Genomic DNA, 26,186 nt, shown 5'->3' with positions numbered 1-26,186 from the left:
TCCGTATCACAACACAGACATACTGCGGATTGTTCATTGGCTATATTTAAAATATATGTGTGAGCACACATTATGTCAGTGCAGAAACAGCTTCCATAGTATAACAGTAAAGCTGTCGGCAGGCATAAATCCTTGTAAAAAGATAAGGTTTCTGTGTCTGACTGGTAGAATTTAAGGTGAACGAAGCCTGTGTAACACATCTTAGTTATGTGTATTTTCCCAGAGTGGTCTATTCATTAACTGATCAGTTCCATAAAAACCCAATCTATCTGCTCTCTATCATTGTTACTAGGCACATATTGCCCCTGTGGCAGCATTATTAAGAGGCTCTTGTTGGAGTGTAACTGCCCTCTTGGATCCTCCATTACTGAAATCTTGGTGGTTTGTTGTTGTCTTAGACCACCCAGATGCTACAAATCATAGTGGATGGATGGAAATAAAATAACCGCTTGCTCATCGCTCAAAACTGCAGGAATGGTGGTGCTACCTTATTCATCTTGATGTACATTTCGTCTCTGTGTTGTCTGCATAGCTCACAAACTATGCTTCGGTTTATACGTGGGCCGTTATTTCTTTCTTTTTTTTTAATTCATTAAGGTGCCATGTTTGATGCCTGCTGTGCTGTTAATGACTCAAGGCAGAGTTTTATAAATACATATGGTTCACTGACACGGAAGCAATAACTTTTTCTCATTAAAGCTTCAAAATGAAAGCAAGCTCACGAGGTTTGGTCGCAAGCTTAATAAGTTCGTAAAAACAGCAAAAGTGTGTGGAGAGAAAAAAAAAATGGTGACAAATCTACAAGCACACTGATGGCGGAAGGAAGTCGTCACCCGGCCACGAAGGGCTCCATGTGAACGGATGGAGGTTTGGCTCATCTGCAGTGCGTCGGAGTCTCACAGGCTGGCAGGTCTCCAGTCCTCTGCTCGCTTATTCATCTCTTTCTCCCACAGCTGACACGGTCTGACACACACATCCAGACATACATTTGGCTCAAACTCACACCCACCACACAGTATCACTTGATTCACACAATATCGTTAATCCAAAACTAAGCAAAATTCAGCGGCACCGTATGATGGCCACAAAACAAATTGTGCAAACTGTCGCTTCAAATTTACTGTCTTCATGAAGATAAGTGCATTGCACTGTACTATCAAACTCCATTAGAATTTCAGAGTTGCACAACTCAAAGTCCACAGGGTCCATTCCCAAAGATGTGTGCAGAGAATAGAGGAAGTTCAACATTCGAAAGAAAATATCGAGTCGTGAAAGTAAATTATACATACAGTATGTGCTACAGGTTTGACACAATGCTATGTAGATTTGCCAGCTAGGTGGTTCAGCGTGTGGAGGAAGTAAATAAATAATCTTCTTTAATAATTCATTGAAATTCATGTTGCTTTGCCTCTAGCCTTCAGATTATTTAGAATGCAGCCTGCAAGGGCCTTGCTTCTGATTTGAGGTGGTGTGTGGTAAGCTTGTTGGAAATAAGGGAGAGGAGCACACATGCAAGCACGCACACACAGACAACTACATATAGAGTATGCCATGTATCATATGTTCTGTAAAATACTGGAAAGGGACATTCGCCGTCAACATCTTATCCCTTTTTTGTTGCTCCATTTCTCCCTGGAACGACAGACACAATCTCCAGAGTGCGAGGAGAAGTTCACGCAGAGCTTCAGGCAGGTGAAAACACTGAAGCTGAGAGAGATGGCACTGGAGGATCAGAGAGGAGTGCAAATTGGATGTAAAGTCTTCCACAGAGAAGAAAGGGAGGAAATAAAAACAGAGGGAAAGGGAGAGGAGCCTGAGGGTCACTGATCCATGTGCGACCCGTTCCTGATGATGTCTTTGGTTGATAGAATTACACCAGGAAATAAAATGATCCTGTCTCGCTCTCTGTTTGTGTGCGTGATGATTGTGTAGTTCCAGTGTTGTGGCTTCATCCAATTTGCAGCTTTACAAGTCATTATAACTGTGACTCAATTCATTAATATGAAATTTTGTCTGCACATCTGTAATGTCTCCAGTTCTTCTAGGATGCTATTAAAAAAACTTGTGACAAGATGTAGTTTTCTACATATCAAGGGTGTTAATGATGAAGAGGATATTCTGCAAACAGCATCTTCCAGTACTTGCAGGGTACAGCTTACATTTTGGCACCCTCTCTGTTAATGCCTATTAACAAGACAACGGTATCTACTGATTTGCATTTTCCCCACTGTTGGCAGCTTAGAAATGAATGCAAAGATTTTGCTGACACGTTGTCAATTAGAATTGAAATGCATGTAGTGAGCATTTTGGCAAATGTAGTCCTGTGTGGCTGTGTGTGTTCACATGTGGTGAGAAGAGAAACAAACATGCCTTGTCCAAATTATATCAACAATGGTATGAAATCCAAAACACAGGGCCTTGAAGGGGTAATTAAATTTCTGTGAAGTGGTGTTATGCGTAGCATTTATTTATGGGCAGTTTGGAGAAGCGGACTGGAGTAGGATACTAGGATAGTAGTTTCTCCTTACCAACTCGTCACATACTCACGCTTGGTCCAGAGCTCACTGTGTCGACTTTCAATGCAGAGGGTACCCCCAATAGCATCAAAACACGTGTGGCGTTTCTTGAGCTGGTAAAATAACTGTCATGGGACGCATCGCCATGGCAATGTGGAAAAGTGGGGCAAAGATTTTGGCAACAAAATGTACCGAAGCGTGCATTTGAGCACTTTGATGTGGCGGCGATATCAGCGGCAACAAAGATGCACAGCAAAGAACCGAAGGAGTGCGGATTCTTTTGGAATGTGAGAGGAAAGTGCAATTAGATTTATAGATAGCGAGATGAATTACACATTAACAACCTAAAAAAATCCAAATACTAGTTGGAAAAATGCAATCTATTCATGTGTACCATACCAAACAATGTTAACGTCTGCCTTTACAAAAAAAGATACTTAAACCAGATGAGAGGAGATGAGATGAGAATGTCAAGATCTGGATTCTGTAGGTAGGTATGCATATTTATTTGCGATGTCCTATTCAGAATATACCCAAAATAACCAGGAAGCTCTGTAAGAAATCTACTTAAATTCCAGACTAGATTCCAGAGCAGGTCTCCAGATAGGTTAATACTTACATGCCTTGGTTTCTAGAATGAGTGTTTATTATGAGAAATGAATGACGAATGACAGTAGGCATGCATAGTCATAGCTAGCTATTAGGAAAGTAAAAAACAAGCCTTCCATATTTTTCTTGTGACAACACATTGGGCGTTGATGAGTTAGTAATCCCTTCAAGCTCATGTAATGTCCATGCAAGAAACAGACGGGTACGTGTGTTGTTAGTAAATCCCAGATGGCTGACAATCAGCAGGTCTGCTGGTTATTCCAACACTCATGAACCAGGTCTTGGTAGCCTGCTTTGGTCATTACTGAAATGAGATGGGTATGTTGGTCTACAGAGTTCACAGTTAGATGTTAGTAGATCACTGGCAGAACCGGTCGCTTCCGTCTGTGCTTGTTATGGACTCATGCTAATTTGCCAAGTTTAGCTGTTGGTATACAGGTCCAACCACCATGTACTATATGTGCCGAATGCAAATACAGATGGATAATTTGGACTTCATTCAACCCACACAACTATTTATTTAAGTGCAAGGTATTTCACACTTAAAAAGGTTTCAGCTATTCAGTCCAAAGTTTCTTTTTATTTGCTCTTTTTGTGTGACGATAACAGCCAATTTTCTGGTGTGAGTCAAATAGATTAAGAGTGAATGAGGCAGAGTATAGATTTATATATAGATATAGATATTCCAGAGGATGAAGAAGTGGCTTTGTCTATCTCAAAAACCAAAGTGGAGAGAGATATTCAGCAGGTTCAGGACTATTCTACAACTAAAATGTCTGGTTGTAAGCTGCAGTTACCTCAGGTTAGCACGAAAAAAAGGAAAACCATCACTCTGCCCCACCTCAGTAATGTCTGTCTTCTCTTTTTATACTTTTCAACAATTTTTTTCATGCAGTAACAATAAGGCCATTCAATACAGTCACTGTCCGTGTAAATTGTTCCTCAGCGACAAATGTAATGTTGATGTTCAGGCCTTCCTCCGACTCCTCCTCGTATTTCATCTGGCATGCTGCAGGGCCTGAAGTTGCAAGAGGGCCTTGTTTTGTTGCCAACATCCACCTTAGCTCTACAATAATGAGCTACAGGCCCTGAACCTAACCCAAGCATGAATAGCTATTTGTTAAAAATAACATAGCTGAGGTCAAAGCGCCTGATGGTACTTCAGTAGTTTATTATAATGCTGGAAAAGCATAACAGGAATGCAAATCAAGCTGTGAATCATCATGCTAAATCAGGAGACACGCCGGTTATCTGTGGCTGGTGAATGTTTACTCATGACAGGTGAGCCCACTGCAGGGCAGCAGAGTGAACTCGACCAGGACATTAAATCTCAGCTTCGTAATGATACTTTCAGAGTGCAGCTCAAAGCTTTCCACCTCCCCCGTTCAGAAATCAGCTGAAGTAGATTTGAAAGGACGAGAGCCTGCTCAGCTCGTAACTGTAGGCTGCAAATCAAAATGTGACATTTCTAGAGCTACTGTATGCAAATTCCAACTTCTTAATAATCTCTGTGCTTTTAACAAACAGGCCCAGCAACACAAACGCGCAACAAACTCCATCCAGCAGACATGATGCAGTAACATCTTTCACTTATCTGTGGCAGCTCTGACGTGTCATCATGTGGATTAGCCTGGATGTTAGACTGGTTTACACAGCTATAAACTTGACACTGCATTTAAATAGACGCCTGGATGGAACAGCCATCATTCACTCCACCGCAGCCCTGTGGTGGCTGTAATCATGATGACACAGTAATATAACTGTATCCGATTTTCTTTTACCCCAGCTAAATTGCTGCTTTTGGCAATAAGAAGGCTTCGATTCCCACGGGACACAGTTAGTCTTATTGTCTTACTGCTGGGCTGCGGTGCAAAGCACAATGTCTGTCACCAACACCGCCAACCTTTTCTCCTCTATCCCTCCTCCTCTCTGCTGGTTCTCAGGGCCATTACTTTTATCTGAAAACCTAAACGAGGCTACAGAGAGAAAAGAGACAGGAAAAGGGGAAGGAGAGGAGAAGAGAGGCGCACCGCAAGACCGAGTGAAGCAGGGGAGGAAAACTGTGATTCTACTGAAACTGTGATCGATGCCACCAGCGTGTCTGCAGTGCATGTTGCCAGCAAATAGGAGAGCTCTATTGATTTACGCCCATATTTGGAAAAAAGAAAGAAAGAAAAAATTGTTCTCAATCACGGATTTTCCTCTGTGCTGCCGCAAATGATCAGATTCTTTCTACAAAAGGAAGAAAAAGCCAAACATAAAGCTTAGGCATACTGAAAAACTCCACCTTGTCATCCACGGCCAACAAAAGACGTGTGTGTGTTGGACTGAGACATCTTTAGCACAGTAATGATGTTTCATGGGGGTTTCTGACTTTTGATAGCCGATGGTTACCACCTTCAGACGGGTATTTGCTTTATGTCCCTTTAAACATAGCACAAAAATGTCAAAAAGCAGTCGATCGACAGCTCAATCAGATTTTTTAAAAAATCAAACCCCGCCCCAGGCTTAAATGTATGCTTGTTCTCCAGAGGAGATGAAGAGCAAATTCACCTGCAGGCCTGAAGGTGTGTGATTATAAAGTGAAAGAAAACCACGAGGAGGTCAAAGCTAATAGTTTAATAGCACATTTAACATTTGTGCTGATACCTACAGGGGGCCTCTGTTACGATGAATTAACCTCTGCTGAAGTGTTCAAAGTATATTCCAGCGTGTGAATGTACAAGCTGTGTATGAGACCTGCTCTGACAGAATGAATGGAGTTCTAAATATAAAATCAGATAAATACGTTTTCAGAAGCTGAATTCACAAAGGAAAGCAGTAAAAGCCTGATTAGCTGGCTCTGATTCTGTAGGAGAAAATCAGACAGACAGACAGACAGCTGAGATAACGTGTTCATGGAGAGAAAGCAAAGTGAGCAATAAAAACAAAGACGTGTTTAATTCCTCTGTGACATTAAAGTTGGCATAGAGAGGGAACAGGAAGCAGAATAGATTAAGTTGCATTAGAATTCTACAGCAGACTGTCTTCTGTTTATTCTGGTCAGGAAAGCATATTTGCAGATTTGTCTGCCTCCCACAAACAAATCTGCATCACAACAGGACAGAATATGGTTCCATAGTGTGATTTTCAAATCAGCCATCTGAATCCTGGCCAGAATGAGCTCTGTCAAACAGGCTGTCAGCGGAAACGACCAAGTTCCCAAAGCAGGCCGGTCAATGCTCGAAGGGTGGAGCAGATACAGCAAGTAAAGCAGAAGCGTCCCTCACAGGAACCTCACAGATCACATGCTGCTCTGAAGCGTCCATCTCCGTCTCTACTACATGGGGACCCATTAAAAGCGAAGTTAAAGTCAGAGAAATTTTCCTAGAAATCAAACTGAAATCCTAACGGCAAACTCTATTCTGACATTAAATATAAATGAATGATTAAATAAATAAACAGCAACTAAATAGGGACTTTCAAATCAAACAAGGGAAGCTGCACAAGGAATAGTTCCCAGCACTGGGCATCCACAAGTGGCTGTGATGGAACAAATAGGCCTGCACAAAGCTCACTTTTTAGATCAAAATAGACAGCAAATTGATACAATCAAATCCAAAAACGGCGCCGCCACGGGAGATGCAATTTCCCCTCTTCGTTCCATGATGGAGTCAGGATTTGTGTTTCTATTTTCTTTTACGGCGTCATCGTTTCCCAAACTGCTTCTTTTATGTGCCCCAAAGCCTGGTGAAAAGTGGTGGAGATGCTGTATAGCCTTCAACACTGAGGCTAATCTCCAGCACACACAGACTCGCACACTGTTACTGGGTTGGCTGTGGCCAGCTGGAAGAGTGCTCACCTTCCAACCAAAAGGTCGGCAATTCAATCCCAAAATGCCCCTGATATGTTTATTGGTGTGAAGACAAAGCTCTACATACTCTTTGTAGAACCAAGGCTAGGCTAATAAGGTGCTAGAAAACCATTTCACACATAGTTTAAATGTTGCTGTGTTGTCATTTTCTATCTAAAGCATCAACAGCAGAGCACTATTTGTTCCCACATCTTTGCACACTTAAATTCAAAACAGAAACAAATGAAGTGGCATCTCTCTTCAAGCCAAGACTGCTCCGATTGGTCAGCTCTGCTTGCCTGAGCAGGTGCCACCCATAATTCTGTATCAGCACTGAAATTTAAATTTTTGGGACAGCGTGTCATTGGATGAAAGATTAGTGCTTGCCCAGCAGTGCAGGATGAGTCATCATAATTTATTTAGTGTTTTTCAGGAAATTAAAAACTCATCACCACAGGAACCAAAGAAAGGGAGAAGAAGCCATCCACGTTTCCAACATATTTGTCCAGTATCCATAGTAGTGTGAGATGGTAGCGTATCCGAAAGTTGTTGTTTCTGTAGGGAAGCGTGACGAAAAAATTGAGGTATGAATATCAAAATATGTGAGCCATAACCATTCAGATTTTTGTATCCGTCTTATGATGTATTTTGTAAAATAGGGTGTATTTTAACACCAACCAAAATGCTTTCATAAACCTAAACACATAGGCCCTCATTTATCAAGCCGTCGTAGAAAGCATCGTTGATATGAGCGGAGAACTCGTCGTACGCAGAGGCTCAAGTGAGATTTACAGAACATGCGTACCACACCAATCCCATCGTAAAACCAAGCGGCTGTTGATAAATCCGGCGGCCAAAATCCATCGTAATGATCCTAACCACGCCTTCTACAAAAGGGGGTTGAGAGGCCGCACCTCTAGAATTTGCGACATGGATAGACGAAAGGCGGCAAAGAAACGCTGTTGACAGCTGGGACGGCTGTCAACAGCGTTGGTGATGTAAATCGCAGACCGGACGAGTTATGTATTTTCCCCTACTGTGATGGTCAATAAAATGTGATAAACTCCAGATTAAATGAAATCTAAAATTGAACGATGTTTTACTATTTCTCCAGTAAGATCAGGAAGAAGTGGTCCGATATGAAATTTGCAGCTCTCCGACGCAGCATATCACAAACAGGGTGGGGGGGGGGGGGGGGGGGAGCTCCGATCCAGGTTTGGATTTGAGTGCCTTGGAGGAGAGGGTGGCTGGCCTGATCGGAGCTACGTCTTTGCGTATGCGCAGTGTTAAAGCGCCTCTCCTGTACGGCTCATAAGCCACTCATCATTTTCCCGAAAGAAATCCTGCCGGTCCCGGAACACTCTCTCGCGCCTGATGCGCGCGTTCAGGTCCTCTAACAAACCCAGATCTGCCATCGTTTCGCCATTACCGCGCCGCTAGAATCACCTCTTAAATAGGCGGTTGAATAATGAGCCATCACTCTTCCAATTACAGAGTTGTACTTGTTTAATTTTTTTATTTATTTAATTTGCGTTTATGTTTATATTTATGTTGAAATCAAATAAAACATGGGCCTTCTTTGAAGTGATAAGTCTGTAATTTTAACCAAGGGATTTGTTGCGACTCATGAGGCACGCACTAGTGACGCTGCTATTTATGTATGCTATTGCAGTCACCGCAAGTCAAAATGGAAAAGTGCGTACACGGCTTCAGACCTGTCGTGGCGATTTCATCTTTCCTGCGCTCACGATGGATTTGATAAATGCCAACCTTTGCGCAGAAAAGAACGTACACACGACCTACGCATGTTTTTCGTCTTACGCAAGTTTGATAAATGAGGGCCCTAGTGTTGGTGCCTAAACCTGACCAAACAAGAACTGAACCCAAAAACAAAGCCCTCCAACCTTCTAATGCAGACTATGTTTCAATACGTGTTATCGCTTCCCTCCATGTGGAAACAAGATGCTAAAGGAGGAGCCAGGGATTGAAATCTTGTCCACCAACCAATTGGTATGTGATGAATTGCCAGTGAGAGTATTTTGTACCGAGCTAACAGTGAACTTAACAAGGTCTGTAATGTGATATTTACTTTCCTGCTCTGTGAGCAGGGATTTAAGCTCCATGTAAGACTGCAGAAACGACAGTTTAAAGAGAAAACACAAGGAATTTACAACCTCCACACTGAATATAATAAAACAAGATTGGAGGTTAAAATCTAACATCATTATTAATCTTCAAGTCAGAATTTAAACAATTGAATCTTGGTCAAATTTTAATCAAAATGTGTTTTTTTTAAATGGAGGAAATTTTCTATCAGCATCTACATTGAAATGAATTTTCTCTATTTTAGTAATGGAAGTTTTGAATTATTTACCGCTGTAAACAGGTATGCCACTCTCCCACTCCCCACCACCACCTCTCTCAGTGCGCTGTGTATCTCAGCCTCTCCCTCATCCCTCTCTTTGTGTACTAATGAGCCGTGAGATTGACAGCTGGATTACCGGGCTGGTTTGTAATCCTTTAATTTCTCCATTTAAGATAATCACCCTCTGGATGGAGCACTGCCTACAAACACACATGCACATATGCAAATGCACACCAAATATTCTGTCTTTATATATAAATAACTGTGGGCTTACGCGTTAAACAAAAATGAACGAGAAAAAGTGGTGAAAACGAGAGCACGCGGGCGCCCTGATCAAATATAGACACCACGCTGGATTAATCCTGAGGACAACGCAGAACACAAGCCCTTTTCTGGCGAGGGACTTCTTTTGATATTAGAATTTGTAGAACAAAGGCGTCTTGACAGTGCAGTCTTTTAATTAAGGCGATAGAGTAGCAAAAGCCCCGTGGCTTCAAAAATGGCTGTACAGCGCAATACAGAGTGGCCCTCTGGAGATGCATTTAGCAGCAGCTTAGGAGGATCTATGTGTTGAGTCAAGCCAAACGTAAATCATTTTGATTGGGCCATGTTTCTCATCTCCTCCATCGCCGCAAACTGAGGATATGAGTGCTGGAGAACATGTGAGGTCAAGAGGCAGAACAAGGTCAAACCGCCTGGCTGTAATTCATCAGCAAAGTGAGAAGCGATATGTCACTTTGAGCCCCTGAATCTGGAAGAAAAATGGGGGTGGGTGGGGTGGGGGAGTAAAATAAGGAGGAAAAGCTGAGCGACAGGGCAGCCGGGGTAGGCGGAGAGTCCCTTAGCTCACTGCTGAGTAAACAAGTTATGTAAAATATGCACACGATGGATTCCAAAAATCCACACGTTTAGACGTCCTTAAAGTGTCATGCGTATAAGTGCACGGCGCAGTGCCTCAATCTCCTCCTGACGTGGGTTTCTTCCTCTTCTTCACGACAGTAACTCCTTGGAATCCTGGAGAGGGTCTAAATAGATGAGGAATTGTGAATCTTCTTCCGTAATCCACTCCAGAATAATTACAGACTTACACAAGAGCCAAAAGACGTGCATGTACAGTGTGACAAAGGACAGCCACAGAATATTGGGAGTCTATGTTTGGGGTGTCACGATAGACCAGCATTGTCACCAGCAACTATGACATGCGAGAGACAGAACACTGATATTGTGGTGATAATACACTTATGATCTAAACTGGTGAAATTAAGATATTATTGATTATAAATTAGGGAATTTGTGCAATTTTTAATATTTCATACCTACAATTTGGGGTATAATTCAAATGCCAATATAAAAGGAGACTAAACAAATTTCAAAAAGCAAATATGAATTAGTTGATAGCTATCGTTTCATTATTAATAATGCTCTTAGTAATGATGATCATTCGGTGAAAATTATGACAGAATGTGTGAATTCTGGCTTCTTATTTCACAGTGTTTTTCACTTCTTCGAAGAATGCAGCTCGATGTGACTCAAAACTAACAGCAACTTTCAAAAGTCACAATTTTTTGACAAACGGTGGTGGGTGTTTAAATGCATTTTATTTCTTTATACTTCAGTATACTTTTCTGGATTACAATAGCTAAAATGATTTGGGACTTTTTTCAAGCAATTGCAATAGTTCTTATCTATCCAATCATCCACTGAAGTGGGCTCTTGTCGATGACAATACAAACAAGCAGATTTGCATGCAAGTGAACAATTTGCGCTGCAGAAACAGCACTTCAATGCCGAAGACCTGATTGGTATTCTGATACATGTAAATCCTGCAGGCCTATATGAGGGGGAAGAGCCTGTGTAATGAGCTGGGTTACACTTGCAGCTAAAAGGTGAAACAGAGGTCTCCTACTGGGGAATAATGGTTCATTTCTGCACTGCAACAAAAAAAGCCAATAGAGTCTTAATCAAGGCCAAAGATCGTTACAGCGCAAAGAGATGCAAAGTACTAATACACATTGATTGGGAGAGAGGGCGGTCGATTGCAAAAGGTTTCCAATAACAAATGCACATAACATTCACAAAATACAAGGTCATAAGTGATGATGGTGGTATTCTTCCTCAAAAACGGCTTTCTGCAACCTTCTTTGATCATACATGTAAAGAAAGGCATCTCTGAGGAGGGATAAAACGTAATTAGGAGACAATTTCTGAGAATTCGGAAACACCACTTGAGATTTCATCCACTTATGTTTTCCTCTAAAGCTGCCCTCGTCTCAGCTCTCAAAATACAGTAGTAAAGTCTCTAGTACCTCATCCAACATCGTCCTCTTTCTTATCCGTTAATCCCTTGCCAAGGACTTCTTTTTGGCTAACACCATCAGAACAGACTATTTCTCCCCTTTTCCTTATAATCACTCTATGATTCAACACACAGCCACCAGCTCTTGGAGATGCTATCTGAGGTCTGATAATATCGTGGTTAGCTCTGCGTGAAGGTCAGAAGTTAGGGCACAATTAGCCTACCTCCATTTCGTCAGGAAATGTAGATATAAAGAGTAATCTCACCCAACAGAGTGCAAACACACATGGTGCACTGTGCTATTAAAAAGCAGCAGGACTCTCAGACAATGGGTTTCTCTCCGACAGCTTATCGCCGTTTAAATACAAGGAGCACAAGATGAATCATGTCTGTCTCCATGCGCGCACCATGGGGGAGGGAAATTAAACTATGTTTGTTGCAATGAAACTCCATGAAAGTACATGGCGAGACCCGGTGACCGACCATCAGACAGCTAACACCAGCACTCTGCCAGAGGAGCACAGTGGAGATCAGCGTACTAATACTAATAAAAGTCACACGGAAGCCATGACAATAACATTCCTGCTGACAGCCAGTTTCCCTTCCATCAAAACCTCTTTTTTCTTTTTTTCTTTTTTTTTTTTTCAACGTACTACCAGCACAGAGAAAAAGACGACACAACAGAATGAAAAGCACAGTGCTGTGGAATGTGCTATATCTTGGGTGGCTTCCTTGATGGAATTGGCTCCGCATGTATGTGACGTTGTAGGGGAGTTTGAGGGATATAGGAGCGTAGCTTGGCTTGGTAAGAAGGCAGACAAGATAAAGAAAAATGATGTGGCTCATCTTCTGTACCTGTATTCTATCAGCTCGCCACAGACTGCAGGTCCTGGCTGCTGAGATGAAAGACTCTCTGGAGGACAAGAGAGACGTTCATGAGTCAGAAGGAAAATGGCATCCCGCTTATCAAATGCCTGGGAACATAATCCCCCCCCACGCTCCCAGTTCTTAGGTCTGGACGCACTTATGAAAGCCCTGTCACTTCAGATAGTAGGTTACGAGTCAGAAGTTCTCCACAGCACAGTAAACGCCAGGCTGGCTGTTTCAAAGCAGATATGGCTCTTTGCCAGATTTTTCTGCTGGAGTCTAATTGGGGTCATGTTACAAGTCATTCTGTATGTGTAACTTTTAGAGATAGAATTAAACAACGGGAACGCCATGCTGAAAGCGTTTAGCCGATGAAGGCGGCATTCCTCTTAAATTAATCTTTTAGATTACAGTGCAGTGCGTTTAATTTTTTCACTTTATGCACTGCAAGAGCCACTCTGAAATTAAAAAGCCCAGGGATGAGGGTAGCTAAAAAAAAAATCCAATTGTGGATTATGTTTTCATAGAGCAGGTCGTTCTCATTAGATTCAAGAGACAACACGGGGACTGGAAAAGAAAACAAGCCCATTGTTTTCCAAAGGACAGTGCAGGCTCACAATGGAAGGGCTCAGACTTTAAATAAAGATACTGAATTACAGGGTGAAACCCTCTTGTGGCCCTCTCTGCATTTCTAACCCATTCATTGAAAAAAAAAAATCCACCCTTCAGAAATATAGCTTCCTTTCCATATAAAGCTATTTTCTATGTAACACAATCTGGGCAGCATAAAGGAAAATATCTATTCAGACAAGCGGATAAATCACACACAATGTTGCCGTTTCCTGTCTTTCAGGCCCGGCGAGAGGCAAAAGGTGAAGCTCATCACCGTTGTATTTTCAAATATGCATTGACAGCAACTTAAAGAGACACTACCCTGTCTGAGCGGCAAATCAATGTCTTCTGCGCTGAGGTCACATCCTCGTGTTTGTGCTCCTAGGTGTCTGTTCAGGCTCTCGGAGCGAGGAGGTAAGTTTACACAGCGATGTGCAATCACTGGAATATTTCTTTTCGTGGCTTATCTGCCCGCAGCGGGAATCTGCACGGACCATGACTTAAGGCCTGGCTGTTTGCTCGCCTATGCGCTAAAGCCCTCGCCTCCAATCCTGACCCGGCTCCCAAACAAACATTACCATGGGAGCATGGGATGATTTTATTCAGCGGAACTTTGCAGCAGGTCAGAGATTTGTGAGTTAGTTAAACAAAGGTCTTGTATGGTCAACCGCAAAACCATAACAGCCTTTTTAACCTATAAAGCCAGTGAAGATTGACCAGCGGGAGCACTGAATGATGCATTACAACTCTAAAATGACCTTTCAATATTTTAGCAGACATTTAATTTCACCTACAGGGGCGGGGGACAGAAAATAGCAAGAATAAAGTATCATAACAGCTTCTTATAATGCTGCATTGTAATAACTAAAGATTATATACTGTTTTTTTTTTTACATCACATGTCTCCTGTAGGTGTCTTTTTTTGTTACAGCAGAGTGAAAAGCAGTTTAGGTTTTGAAATAACAGTGGTTCCTAACATTTTCATTTTTCAAAGTTTTGCTGTTAAAAGGACACAACATATGACACAGTCTAAGAAGAGAGCACAGTTCTCTGACTCACTCAGTGACGTGGCGTTTTTTTGGATATAGGGTGACCGACTGGCCAGATGGGTGTTTAACCAGCAAAGAAAGAATTATGGGATCTATAATCTGCTGTGAAATTCCCCTCCCTAATAGCTTGTTAACTTTTAATGCAGATATAAGTGCAGGTAAAGCTGCCCTAATGGCCCGTGGCTTTAAACTTTGAACAATGAACAAAACAACGAATGAAATCAAAGTCAACATTCATTGTCTTAGTAAGGCGTTGGGTCTCCACGTTCTAGCAGAACTGCTGCTGCACATGAAGTCTTTCGGTGATGTCTCAGCCCTACAGATGGGGCAATTAGCTTGGTTTTGATGGCCATTTTTTGCTTGCGTTTTTAAGATATGAATAAGAAATGGTGAATGCAAAGAGTAAAGATCGAAAGAAATTCCACTAATGCAATAAAAAGGTTTATATGCTTGCTTGAAATGGTTTTAGGCTGTTTTAAAGAGGACTTCACACACATCTGGGGAAATGTAAACTACTTTGCAAACTGAATCTGACCGAATGATTGAAATAACGCAACTCGATGGCTGTATCCGGTCTGAGGCAGCTAAAAAGGAATGCACATGAGTCATGACTCACCACCAGCATCTTCCCAGATATCAGGTAAAATTCCAAATATGGCAAGAGATAAAAGTTAGTCCTTAAGAAGAGTCCTCTCAAAGTTCCTGTTGCGGAAGTCCACAGCATCTGTTGTTTTTCTTCCTCTATTTTCACCACAGTCACCACAGACATAGATTTAAAACTTAATTATAGAGCAGTTGACAGAGATACTTAGAATATTCAGCACTGACTAGCTTGTATGCAAGGGCTGAAATGTAATGTACGTTCATTTAGATGTAAAGTAAGATTTAAAGTTTGCTGTCTCTCCAATTATTTTTCAGTCCATGTTGAAATATATTAAATAAAAAACATCAGGGTCCTTGGAGGTGACACACATTCAAATATTTCTCATCACTATGTGTGTCTTGAATAACTGCCGGTAGTAACGGAAAGCGTAATCCAACACCACTATGGCCCTTATAACACACACAGAGGTTGATGAGGCAGACACACAGCGTGACAACCAGGCGTATGCCGCAGCTGTATCAGAGACAACATTTCTAACACCTTTAATTAACCATGGTTGGTGTTAATGAATCTGACGTCAAAAGTATCCCATTGCCGCTTCTAAACTACCCACACACCATTAAAACAGTGAATCAAAAGCAGAGCAACTGCTCCCCTCCACCTCAGCATGAAAAGAGGTGAGGTCCACAGACTGGAGACAGAAGCCTGGTTCACACTGCACCTGCTGGACCAGAGCTTTCTGCTTCTTTCTTCTTTCCCCATCCCTCACTGTCCATCTCTCAAGGGAGACAACAACCACGGCCAACAGCAGTCCAGCAAATCCCTCTGCAGATCTGGTGCATGCAAGACCCCTCCCTCATTTCATCCTTGGCCCATTCATTTTCTTGGAAAGTGACAGTTTCAGGTTATACATATTGTGGTGTCAGTAATAAAAGCTTCTTCCCACTTATGTGTTTCACTGTATAGAAAACAGACCTCCAATAAGGCTAGCCAATGCACATTAATCACCGCAGGACGACTTAAGCTGCTGGAGCCCATATCTCTTTGAATAGCCAGTGGGGAGGACAGAGAGGCTCTCTGATTGATTTTTGCAAAGAGCAAACAGAGACTCAGAGAAACTAGGAGCAAAGTTATTATGGGATCAAAGCTGGTGCGATATCACATAGGATAATCAAATGGATCCAGCCGAGCGCTGTGGTGACATTTTTATAAACTGAAGCATTAGCCACTAATAGGTACACCGAGACATGCCATATATGTGTGCAGCATCCCCAAGAGGCACATGTGCATGCAGCACAGAGGTGGACAAAACATATGTTATCTGTCTGGATTCATCAACCTCTGTTAACATTGTTTGGATCAGTAAACCCATTTTCAAACACGCAGTAACCCTGATCCCCTCCAGGCACTGACAGGCTGCACTGTCCTTGTCAGCTTCTTAAATAGAAAAATAATAATTCCATTGTTGTGCTTGCAGAAGGAAAAAAGAACAGCTGTTACAATAAGAATGTCATTTCCTTCTAGCAAATCGCAATTCACGAACAATAGGCAAATATTTGGCAGTAAAGGCCAGGTGTCAGGGGAGAGCTTGCCTTACTGTATGCTGTTGTGGAGTCCAGTATGAAGAAAGGAAGACAGGAAGGACATATGAAACATCCTAAATACTGGGGATATTTTTTTTTAATATATCATAACAGAGCCCGACACTGTGGGAATAACTCTAAGCCTTCCTCTCGCCTCATCCCAGTGGCCATTTTATTATCTAAAGGGTTTAAGGATGTACTTATAATGTGGTCTTTGGTATAAAAGCACATCTAGCGAGCGTTCGAGGTGTTCTTTATCAGTCAATTATGCAAAACAAGAACAATTGAATGAGGCTGGAGGGTGGGGGGGGCGGATTCATTTTCATTAGAGCGGCAATTCACCAGCAAACAGAAGCGACATGCTGAAGGAGCTCTGGCATGATTTCACATGACTGGGGATAAAGCTCGCAGCAGGTGCGGTACGCCACCCAAACTGAAAAGTAATGGAGTGAGAAACGCCAAAGTGAATTCCCCCGAGAAATATAAAAGAATCATAAAAGTCCCGGAATATCCACTGCGATGAGCACTGTAAATAAAGTGAAAGTTTAAAGGGGCTTCAAGCAGCAACATGCAGAGAGAAGAAGAGACTATTTAAATTTGCCTGCTCAGAGAGCTTATTGCCAAGTCAATCCAAAAATGAATTATGGCTCATTTTTACAACAGTCTGCATAATCTTGGTGTTCATTCATCAGTGAAACTTGAACATCCCACACCTGCTGTCACATCACTTGATTTCTTCTTTTCTTTTTTTTTTTTGTTGCAACTTCCGAATTCTGCTTCTGTTTAAATAGAGCTGCTGTTAGTGTGTCTGCACAGCCACAGCTGAAGTTCACACGTTCTGACCTTTAAGGGGCCACGGACACTTTTGCACCAAAGTAGAGACACACACCTATTCACGTTATAAGGCTGGGGACGGATCTGTGGAGAGGAAAAAATGAGACCCAGCAGCTGCAGGCTTACCTTTGAGGATGCTCTGGCCGTGCAGTACATCTCTCGAGACGATCACCGTGTAGAAGTTCTGGGAGAAGCCGGGTCTGCAAGAAGGTTTTTGGGGCTGGCCTGCCTTACCACCCTGAGAAGATTGAAAAAAAAAAAAAGAAGTCTGTTAAGCACTGACAAACTGACTTGAGGTCACAAGCCGATCTAACACCCATTTCAGGCTCTTGAACCTCACGGTCTCCCTTGTCTCAATGAGTGATTTGATTCAGACCACAGCATGATGCACTGGGGTGGGTCACCGTGTGGAATATCCACAAAGACACCTGCCCTGAATCGCTGTAAAGTCTCACAAGAGGTCCTTAAATGCTGCACAAAGATGGAATAAATTATCATAAGGATGGTGATCATCATCAGAAATCTCAGCATTAACATCATAATGACCACGCCATGATCATTTATTATAGGGGAGCAAATGCTGATTGCAGGCAACATCACAGTAGGTACTAGGTAAGGCTGAAAGGCTCGAGAGGGAAGTTTGACGGTTGTAAGTGTTAAAATGTAACAACATATTTTGCTGATGTTTAAGCACAGCTTCGAGCTCACAGCATTGAAGGGAGAATCTACTCACAGCGACTCACCTGATTCATGGCAGCAAGTTCTGGTTTATAAATTAAATACATGTTTAACTTTGTTCTGTGATTACAAACAGCAGACTGAGCATCAGCTGTACGACTTACTGATTTTTTTCAAAATGTCCCTAACTTAGGAAATAAAATAGATAAAATACAACCCCCATCTCTTTTTTTCTCCCTTTCTCTCTTTTAGTTATTCTTCTTCGTTAATCTGTAATCGCAAACAGGGAATGAAATCAGAATTTACAGTACGTAAATTAAGTTAATGGCAGGCAACAGAGCGACAAGCCCCTCCAGAAAGCACTGTCCACTGCAATAGTGCACTGCAGCTTATCTGGACGAGAGGACGGGGAGCCGAACGCCCAGAGTACTGGGACTGGGACTTTTTTTTTTTTTTTTTTTTGCCACCACAAAATGTTCTCGACCACAAAATGCACCGCGTTAAGGTCAATTGCGTCTCATCGTGTTGGCGGTGGCGCAACACAGCGAGGCAAAGTGAGCCGTTGACGCGCTGCAAAGCTTAAGTAAGCACTACAGCAGTGCAGCACTTCCCCCGTACTGCGAGCCGAACACACAAGAAGAAATCAACTCATCTTACCGTAGATGCGCCCACAAGTAAGGTGCACGCCAGGACGACGCAGCCAACGTTCATCTTCGCAAAACACGCGGTTTGGAAGTTAAAAGAAACACAAAATGAGGAACGACGAGTCTTCTTCGTCCAACAGACCTCAGTAATTCCCGGATTCCTTCGTTTTCACCTCGACTGCTGACTAAGACAACGTCCCTACTTGTCTGGTGCAAAAGTGCCGCTGAGACAGAGATGCTGCGCTCGGTCCAGAGGAAGCCGATGCCCCATTGGATGAGAGCGTCACTACGACCCCTCCTCCTACCCCGCAGGCGGAGCGGTGCACAGTCTGCGCTCCGAATAACTCCCTGTGATGATGCCACTTCAGGGATCTATTGGTGGAAAATGCATTTTCCAGGCTATTTAGATTCATATTTTGACTTCAGATGGAGCGGAGGCGGTTCTGGCCGTGTGAGTGACAGCCAACCATCCGAGTCCTTTCATGTGTCCATCAGCTAACTGGAGTCTATTTCACACCCCAGTTACCCCCTCTGCCCCTGATCCAGGGTAGAAGCACAGCAAGAGCCGCCGCCTTATTAACTTTTTATTAAAGCTGCTATGATATGAGACTGACAGATATAACTCTGATTGTGAATGAAGGCTCAAATAAAATAAAGTACATTGTATCTGGAGCCTGTGTGATCATCTACTAGAACTATATTTCCATTGTTTTTTTATATCTTTTTTTTTTTTTTGGCCCAAAGTTTTATTTTCTAAAACGAAATAAAAAACTTAATTTGTTAATAAAACTGAACCCTCATTTAACACAGACTTGGTTGTACAAAGGCACGTTTACCATGATGTTACATCGCACTCTTTAAGCATTAAGCACAGAGGATATTGTTGAGTCCATTCTTGCTGTCCCTGGTTGTTGCTTTCTGATTCTCCTCTTGCTCCATGCAAAAGGACACAGATCTGGGCTGTAGGTAGGTCAGTCAAGCACACAGGCTTCATAGCTACGCAGCTACGCTGTTAAAAGTTGAGCAGAATAAGGCATCGTCCTGCTGAAATAACTATTTACCTCACGGGAAAATAAGTGGACCTGACAGTAGCAAATTTAACATTATATAGCACATATAACATATGCTTGCAAAATTCCTGCCTTTGCATCAAAGGTGCGCTCACATTATGCAAGCCTCCCTTGCTATGGAGACTGTGACAGTACAGGGAGGTATCAAACACTGGCTTTTGAACCTTTGACTAATAACAACAGTGTAGAACTGAGATGAAACGTCTTGGCATACTTTGGTAGATATTCTGACATGCTGTTCAGAAATACATGTTGTAGCACGGTTGAAAAACACTGATAGATGGACGTCTGTACAGCGGTGAGGAATAATGTTTCGACTGTGGCTTGAACTGCTTTGACCTGTCTAACAGTTTAATAATGTTGACATTTCCAAGCCCACAGATCGGTGCCACAATTTCCATATCTGAGAGGTCATGACAATTTAATCCCATCAAAAGGAATATGACAGTATTGCAGTGCCAATCAATGCAGCTCAGTCTGCCCCAGCCGTTGCCATTCACTCCACTTATTTATTCCGCACTAAGTAAAAAAAAAAACTGTCTGAACATTTAAACAAAAATTTGAACTTTCCTTGAAGCAGCATCTTCAAAAACAAACTGCTCAAGGGTGATAATTAAGTAGTACTTCTAGTCGAGTTGACTCAGTGTGAGTTTCTGTCCGGAGGGTGGAATCTTTTTTTAAGGTCAGAGATGTGAGAAATACTCTCAACTCATCTCTCGTTGGGGCATTGTTCTTTTGCTTTTATCATACCCTGAAAAACTTGGCCCGATCCACCACAAGACAAGGGTTTCGACTCTCGCCCTGCACAATAAAACAATGACTCTTCATAAATAATGTCACATTTCCTCACATGGGACAGGCTGTTGACAGGAAGAAGAGTTAAAAAGGAAAAGAGCTTCCAGGGAAGAGAATGACAGAGTGTGCTGAGACGGGTGTTTTCCAAAAGGGAAATTCTCACACATACTGTTTTTATTTCAAGCTTGGACCAAAAAGAAAAGGACCATAAAGCTGACCACAGCTGGATGCTTCTTCTGTCAGCATTACGGTCAGCCATATCAACTCATTGCTCTGCCGGCTAACCCGAGAACTCAGATCATTAATCATGAAACGGATTTTAGAGGGAAATGCAACTTCCTGTTTTTCCTCTCGGTCCAAACAAAGTGAAATCTCTGAAATTATTGTTTTGCTGAATTAGATGAACCACACAACTCTATAGAGAGAGCTCAGAGATACCCTGTTAGTTGCAGAAAGCAATCCTTTCAATTATGGAGCATTGGCCTTAAAAAAAGAATTACCATCTGATAGTACTTCAGATGAATTGGTTTAAGGCCATGTTGAAAGATTAAGCAAACAGTTCCCAGTTTTCCTCCACCTTACCATGGACCACACAGACCGACAGATTCTGTGTTCCACAGTTGTTTTCTCCTGGTGCAGTCATTTGTTAAGAGTTACTGGACACTGTGAAAAAAAAAAAAAAAATCATTCTTCTGTCATTTTCTGTAGATTTTAGTTGTTTTAGGTGGTGAAAATGGGATCTTCTGGCGATCCAATGCCGAGCAGCTGAGCGTCCAAATACACCCGGCACTAAAAAAGAAAGCAACAGTGTAGGCGGCCGTGGCTCAGTGGTAAGAATGGGTCGTCCAATAACCTGAAGGTTGGCGGTTTGAGTTCTGCTCTCACTGCTCAAAGATTGGTGAACTGACAGCTTGTGGGGTGGCAGTCCACCCCACATTGCCCTTAAGCAAGGCACCATACCCCCCCCAACATCTGCTCAAGTAATTTCATGTATCTCTACGTGACAATGAAGTTTCAACTTAATATTTGAAGAAAGACCGATTTTGATATGCGTTTCCACAGGCTGTGTAACTGAAAACAGAACGCAGTGAACTGTAAAAAAAAAACGACATTTCTTCAAAATTGTCAGCGCATCTCACAAAAGTTGGAGCACGGCCATGTTCAACACTGCGTAGCACCGCCTCGTCTTTCAACAACAGTCTGTAAACATCTGGGAACTGAGGAGCCCAGTTGCTGGACCTTTGGGAGAGGAACGTTCTCCCACTCTGGTCTGATGTAAGATTCTAGCTGCTCAACACATACCATCAGAAATGCAGGCTTTTGAACAGAGCGCTGATAACAAGCTGGATGGTCTCCCCTCCTTTTTAGTCTGGGGGAACACTGCATCCATTGTTTTCAAAAAGAATTTCAGCTTTTGATTTGTCTGACCACAGAACAGTTTTCCACTATGCTTCAGTTCATTTTAGAAAAGCTTTGGCTGAGAGAAGACGGCAGAATTTCTGGATCATGTTCACATATGGCTCCAGCTTTGCATGGCAGAGCTTTAACATGCCTTGGTGGATGAGACAGTGATTTCTGAAAGTGTTCTTGAGCCCATGCAGTGGTTTCCGTGACAGAATCATGCCGGTTTTTAATGCAGAACTCCCTGAGGGCCTGACGAGCACTGGCATCCAGTACTGATTTTCAGCTGTGTTTCCTGCACGCAAGAGATGTCTCCAGAGTCTCAGAATCTGTTGATGATATCATGTACATCAGCTTTTACTCAGTCCCAGTACATACATGCACCTGACATACACCTGACATACACCAGGATGTCATCAACTGTTAATGCCTTAAACCCTTTTTATCTTTTGAAACTTGAAAAAAGAAAATGCACAAATTCAGGCAGGGACAGCTCCTCAACTTTAAGTTGGAAACTGAGAATCTTTGGCTCTACAGTTTTAAAGACACTTGGGAGAATCAATTTAGAAATACAACCCTTATCTTCATCACCATGCCAGAGTGAAGTCTAAAAAGCTTTTTTGCTTCCACTTAATGGAAAAGCATAAAGAAGAGAGCAAAAAATAGCCTCATAACAAGAAGTCAGTGATACTCGTGCTATTGAACATCTAATAATCCTCAACTAGCGGTCTACCAGGTGCTCTTTTCGGTATAAATGTGCCATGCTTGGGAACCCCTTTGCAAACTGCTGTGGGTTTAATTTCTGTAAGAGATACAGCCAGAGAAGAAAGAGGTTGAGGGTGTACATTTAAGATGAGTCAGCACATCAATAGCTCTTAACAAAATCAGAAAGTCATTCTTGGTCCTTGGCAACATGCTTACAGCAACTGATTGTGTCCTTTTCTGTTAGATTGTTCTATCCTATTGTACTGGTTATAAGGGTTTTTAAAAACATGTTATCCATATAATATTGATGACCTTTAAACTCTGACGCCTGCCAGTGATATGACTTGACTTAACCAAATGCCTGTGTCGGTTTCACCAGCACTTTTGAGTTCACAGGATAATCAGGGTAACACTTTTGAGTTTTTAGTACCTGTTTTTCATCAAATCACTTCTATTTTGTGCACAGCAGCCGCGGCTATTCAGAGACAACACGGGAAGCCGGACAGCCTCTCACATTCTCTGGCGAAATTGCTACATCTTCAATGTTAAATTGACGATAAAACAGTTATTCACAAAACACAAGATATGCCCAATACTGCATTTACTTTCATAACTACAACATGTTGTCCTGTAGCTTAATGAAGTGATTTGTTCTGAAATCGCCGCCGTTCACTGAGGAAATCATGTTATGAAGCCTCCACTAACAGCCAGGCTTCCGAGCCGAGGGCTGCCCGGCTTCAGGAGGGGAGAGTCAAGTTTTTTTCTACAATTCTAGGTCATCATTGGCCAAATCGACAAAAACTCATCACTTCCAAGGCTGCTCGGCGTCTCTGGGGGTAGATTAGACGTGGGCGTGTCAATATGAGGGGCTGTGTCGTGATGATTGGAGTTAGTGTTTGTCCATCATGAGAGATCTTGTGGCAGCCGAATTTTTAAGTGGGGAGAAGCACGCTGGAACTTCAGTCTCAAAGCGGATACGAAAGAGACTGGCTGTCTGTGAAAGTGCTGTCGGAGTTTCACTCATACTTTTAGTCGTTTCTTTCCAGAATTCATGCTGCCCATTCACAAATGTTACCTTTTTTAAGAATACTTACCACCACCATCAAACTCTAAGTATTCATTATGACAGGGGAAAATGCTCCACAGATTCTGATCCAGCCATTTACAGGCCTTAGATTAGAAGAAAAGAAGATTAGAAGATTAGATTAGAAGTCTATACCTTCTTTCTGTGTATTTGCAGGGCATACTTGTCATACTAGACACAGCTATGTTATAACTAATTCTTTTTAACTTTGCTATCTTCTGCTTTGGGATGGCACGAGCCACTACAACCCTGAACGCGTGATATGGGCTTCCCCTGTTTTAAAAGTCAGCAGCCGCCACTGGTGCACAGAGTATGTAATCAGTCATAAATGGTTTGAAGACAATTTGAGGATAATCACACACGGCAGCTGTTATCAAACAGCCCTCAACATGTGAAAAAAATTCCTAATTAAAACTTTTGTGTTTTCTAACAGGTTCATATTAACTGGGGCGAATCTAATTAGTAAAAAGCATAAGTTTGTGTTTTTTTGCGTGTGTGTCTCTACGCTTTCTGCATTAAGTGGCAAGAAAAAGTGTTTGAACCCTCGAGAATTATCCAAGATCCTGCTTACGTGTGAAATTGAACAAAGAAGTGGGAAAGTGTTCAGTTTTTGGAGCTTCTCCCTAACTCTAACCGTAATGTATGTTTACGAAAACCATCTGATCCAATAATATGTTGGAATTTTTGTGCATTCAAAAGCATATTTAACCCCCCCGGTTTTGTTTCAACGCTAACTAGGCTACTCTTTGATTATTGCAAGCATGTACCAGCTGCCATGAAATTCTAAAATTGTTTGTTTCGTAAAAGCTTTTCTTAGGTGTGTGAACAGGCAGATGCGCTATGTACTCATTTTCACATAAAAACAGAGAAGTAGCATCCAGGGTCGGCCTGTCAAGGAAATTTTGCACTTGCAGAACCAAAGCTAATTGATGTTAGCTTAAATTTTGGATCTGTGACACCAGGAGGAAAAAATAGTTGCTGGAGTAATGACAAAATCTTTTTTGGCTCAGAAAGGATTGATAATTAGTTGGATATGATTAAGATTTGCCGGATAAGCTCATGTGGGTTGGCTGATTTCAGTGAGCAGCTCATCATCACTTTCTTTAGCATTGTTTGTTAAACAAAAACAAACAATGAGAGCTTTGAAACTGAGATTGTAAGTATCGACTGTTAACACTGGTAAAGAGCTCTATTCAAAATGAACTCAGCTGAAAGTCACATTTCCCTCTATAGCCTATAGGACATGTGGAGGAAAATATCAGCTCGGGATCAGAGTCTATTCCATGGTCACACAAGCTGAATTTCACTTTCAGGAAGTTTATTCAGAACCAGATCTCCAATAGAGACGGGTTCGGTGTGGAAGCATATCATGACACAAACAGGACATTTCAGAGGGTACAAGGAAAAGAGTTGTTGATGCTCATCAGTCTGGAAAAGGTTACAAAATCATTTCACAAGTGTTTGGACTCTGCCAATCTATTGATTGTGTACAAATGCGTGAAAGTGAAGACCCTCTTAACCTCCTCATGCGTGGTTGACCGACAAAGATCACTCCAAGAGCAAAGAACGCCATAATCTGCGGCGGTGTCACTAAGCATTCCCGAGGATTCTTCTAAGCTACTGAAAGGGTTAGTTCGCCATTTTACACATTAAGCCCTGTTTTTAGGTAGTCTGGGGTGAATTATAGATGTTCTGATCACAATTTGGACATTTGGTGCTGAACGGAGCATTTAGGTATCCACTGCTGCAGCCCCCCCACCTTTGCATTGAGTCAATGACCACTCAAGCAAACAATCATAAAACGGCATTAAACTTTCGTTTGAAAAGACATGGAACTCACCGTGTGGTCAGTGGTGGACAGCGATAAATTGACCCGAAAATCGCAGCGAAATGTGCCTTCTAACAGTTGTTTTAGCATTTGGTGGACCTATTTTTCCGGACACCGTTGAATAGCAGCAGCAAGACATCCAGCGACATACAGCGCGCGGAGTAATACTAGTCAAACCAATACAAATCAATGAAGACGGACAATAATGGTAATATAACTTCTCTGGAAGCGTATTTCGCGGTGATTTTCGAGCCAACGTATCGCTGTCCACCACAGACCACACGGTGAGTTTCATGTCTCTGCAAACGAAAGTTTAATGCCGTTTTATGATTGTTTGCTTGAGTGGTCATTGACTCAATGCAAAGGTGGGGGGGCTGCAGCAGTGGCTACCTAAATGCTCCGTTCAGCACCAAATGTCCAAATTGTGATCAGAACATCTCTAACTCATCCCAGAATACCCCCAAACAGGGCTTAATGTGCAAAATGGCGAACTAACACTTTGAAGGCCTTTCAAATATTGGTCACTGTCGATGTTCCTGAGTCAACCATCAGGACAAGACTGAGCAACAAGGACAACCGTTCTCCTAAAAGAACATCATCTCCCATCTGCAGTTCGTATAAGATCAGACAGATAACCAAGAAAGCTGCCGGAAAACAAGATTTCAAAGGTGGAGGTGTCACGCCCAGAGACTCTTGTTTTTAGTTTTCATGTTTAGGTTATGCTTTTGTTTTCAGTCCATCTTTAGTTTTTGTCATGCCTTAGTTTCCCTGCACTCTGTTTATTAGTTCACTCACTTCACCTGTGTTTTTTCCC

General features: G+C 42.2%; 1 protein-coding gene across 2 annotated transcripts in view; it reads right to left on the bottom strand.

Annotated features, from left to right (window-relative positions):
- The window catches only part of cdh4 (cadherin 4, type 1, R-cadherin (retinal)), a 216,047-nt gene extending 197,355 nt beyond the window's left edge, over positions 1–18,692 (bottom strand). For both annotated transcript variants that reach the window (XM_075460365.1, XM_075460366.1), the window contains exons 1-2: positions 18,503–18,692; positions 17,294–17,405 (exon numbers count right to left, since the gene is read on the bottom strand). In XM_075460365.1, the coding sequence (XP_075316480.1) occupies positions 17,294–17,405; positions 18,503–18,556 (166 nt within the window). In that variant the 5' untranslated portion in view covers positions 18,557–18,692. The remainder of the gene's footprint in view (positions 1–17,293; positions 17,406–18,502) is intronic.
- Positions 18,693–26,186: the final 7,494 nt, after the last annotated feature.

This window comes from Odontesthes bonariensis, chromosome 3 (genome assembly GCF_027942865.1).
Source record: "Odontesthes bonariensis isolate fOdoBon6 chromosome 3, fOdoBon6.hap1, whole genome shotgun sequence".
NCBI classification, from domain to species: domain Eukaryota; kingdom Metazoa; phylum Chordata; class Actinopteri; order Atheriniformes; family Atherinopsidae; genus Odontesthes; species Odontesthes bonariensis.
Note: the sequence above shows the minus strand (reverse complement) of the source record. Positions and strands in the feature narration are given on the sequence as shown.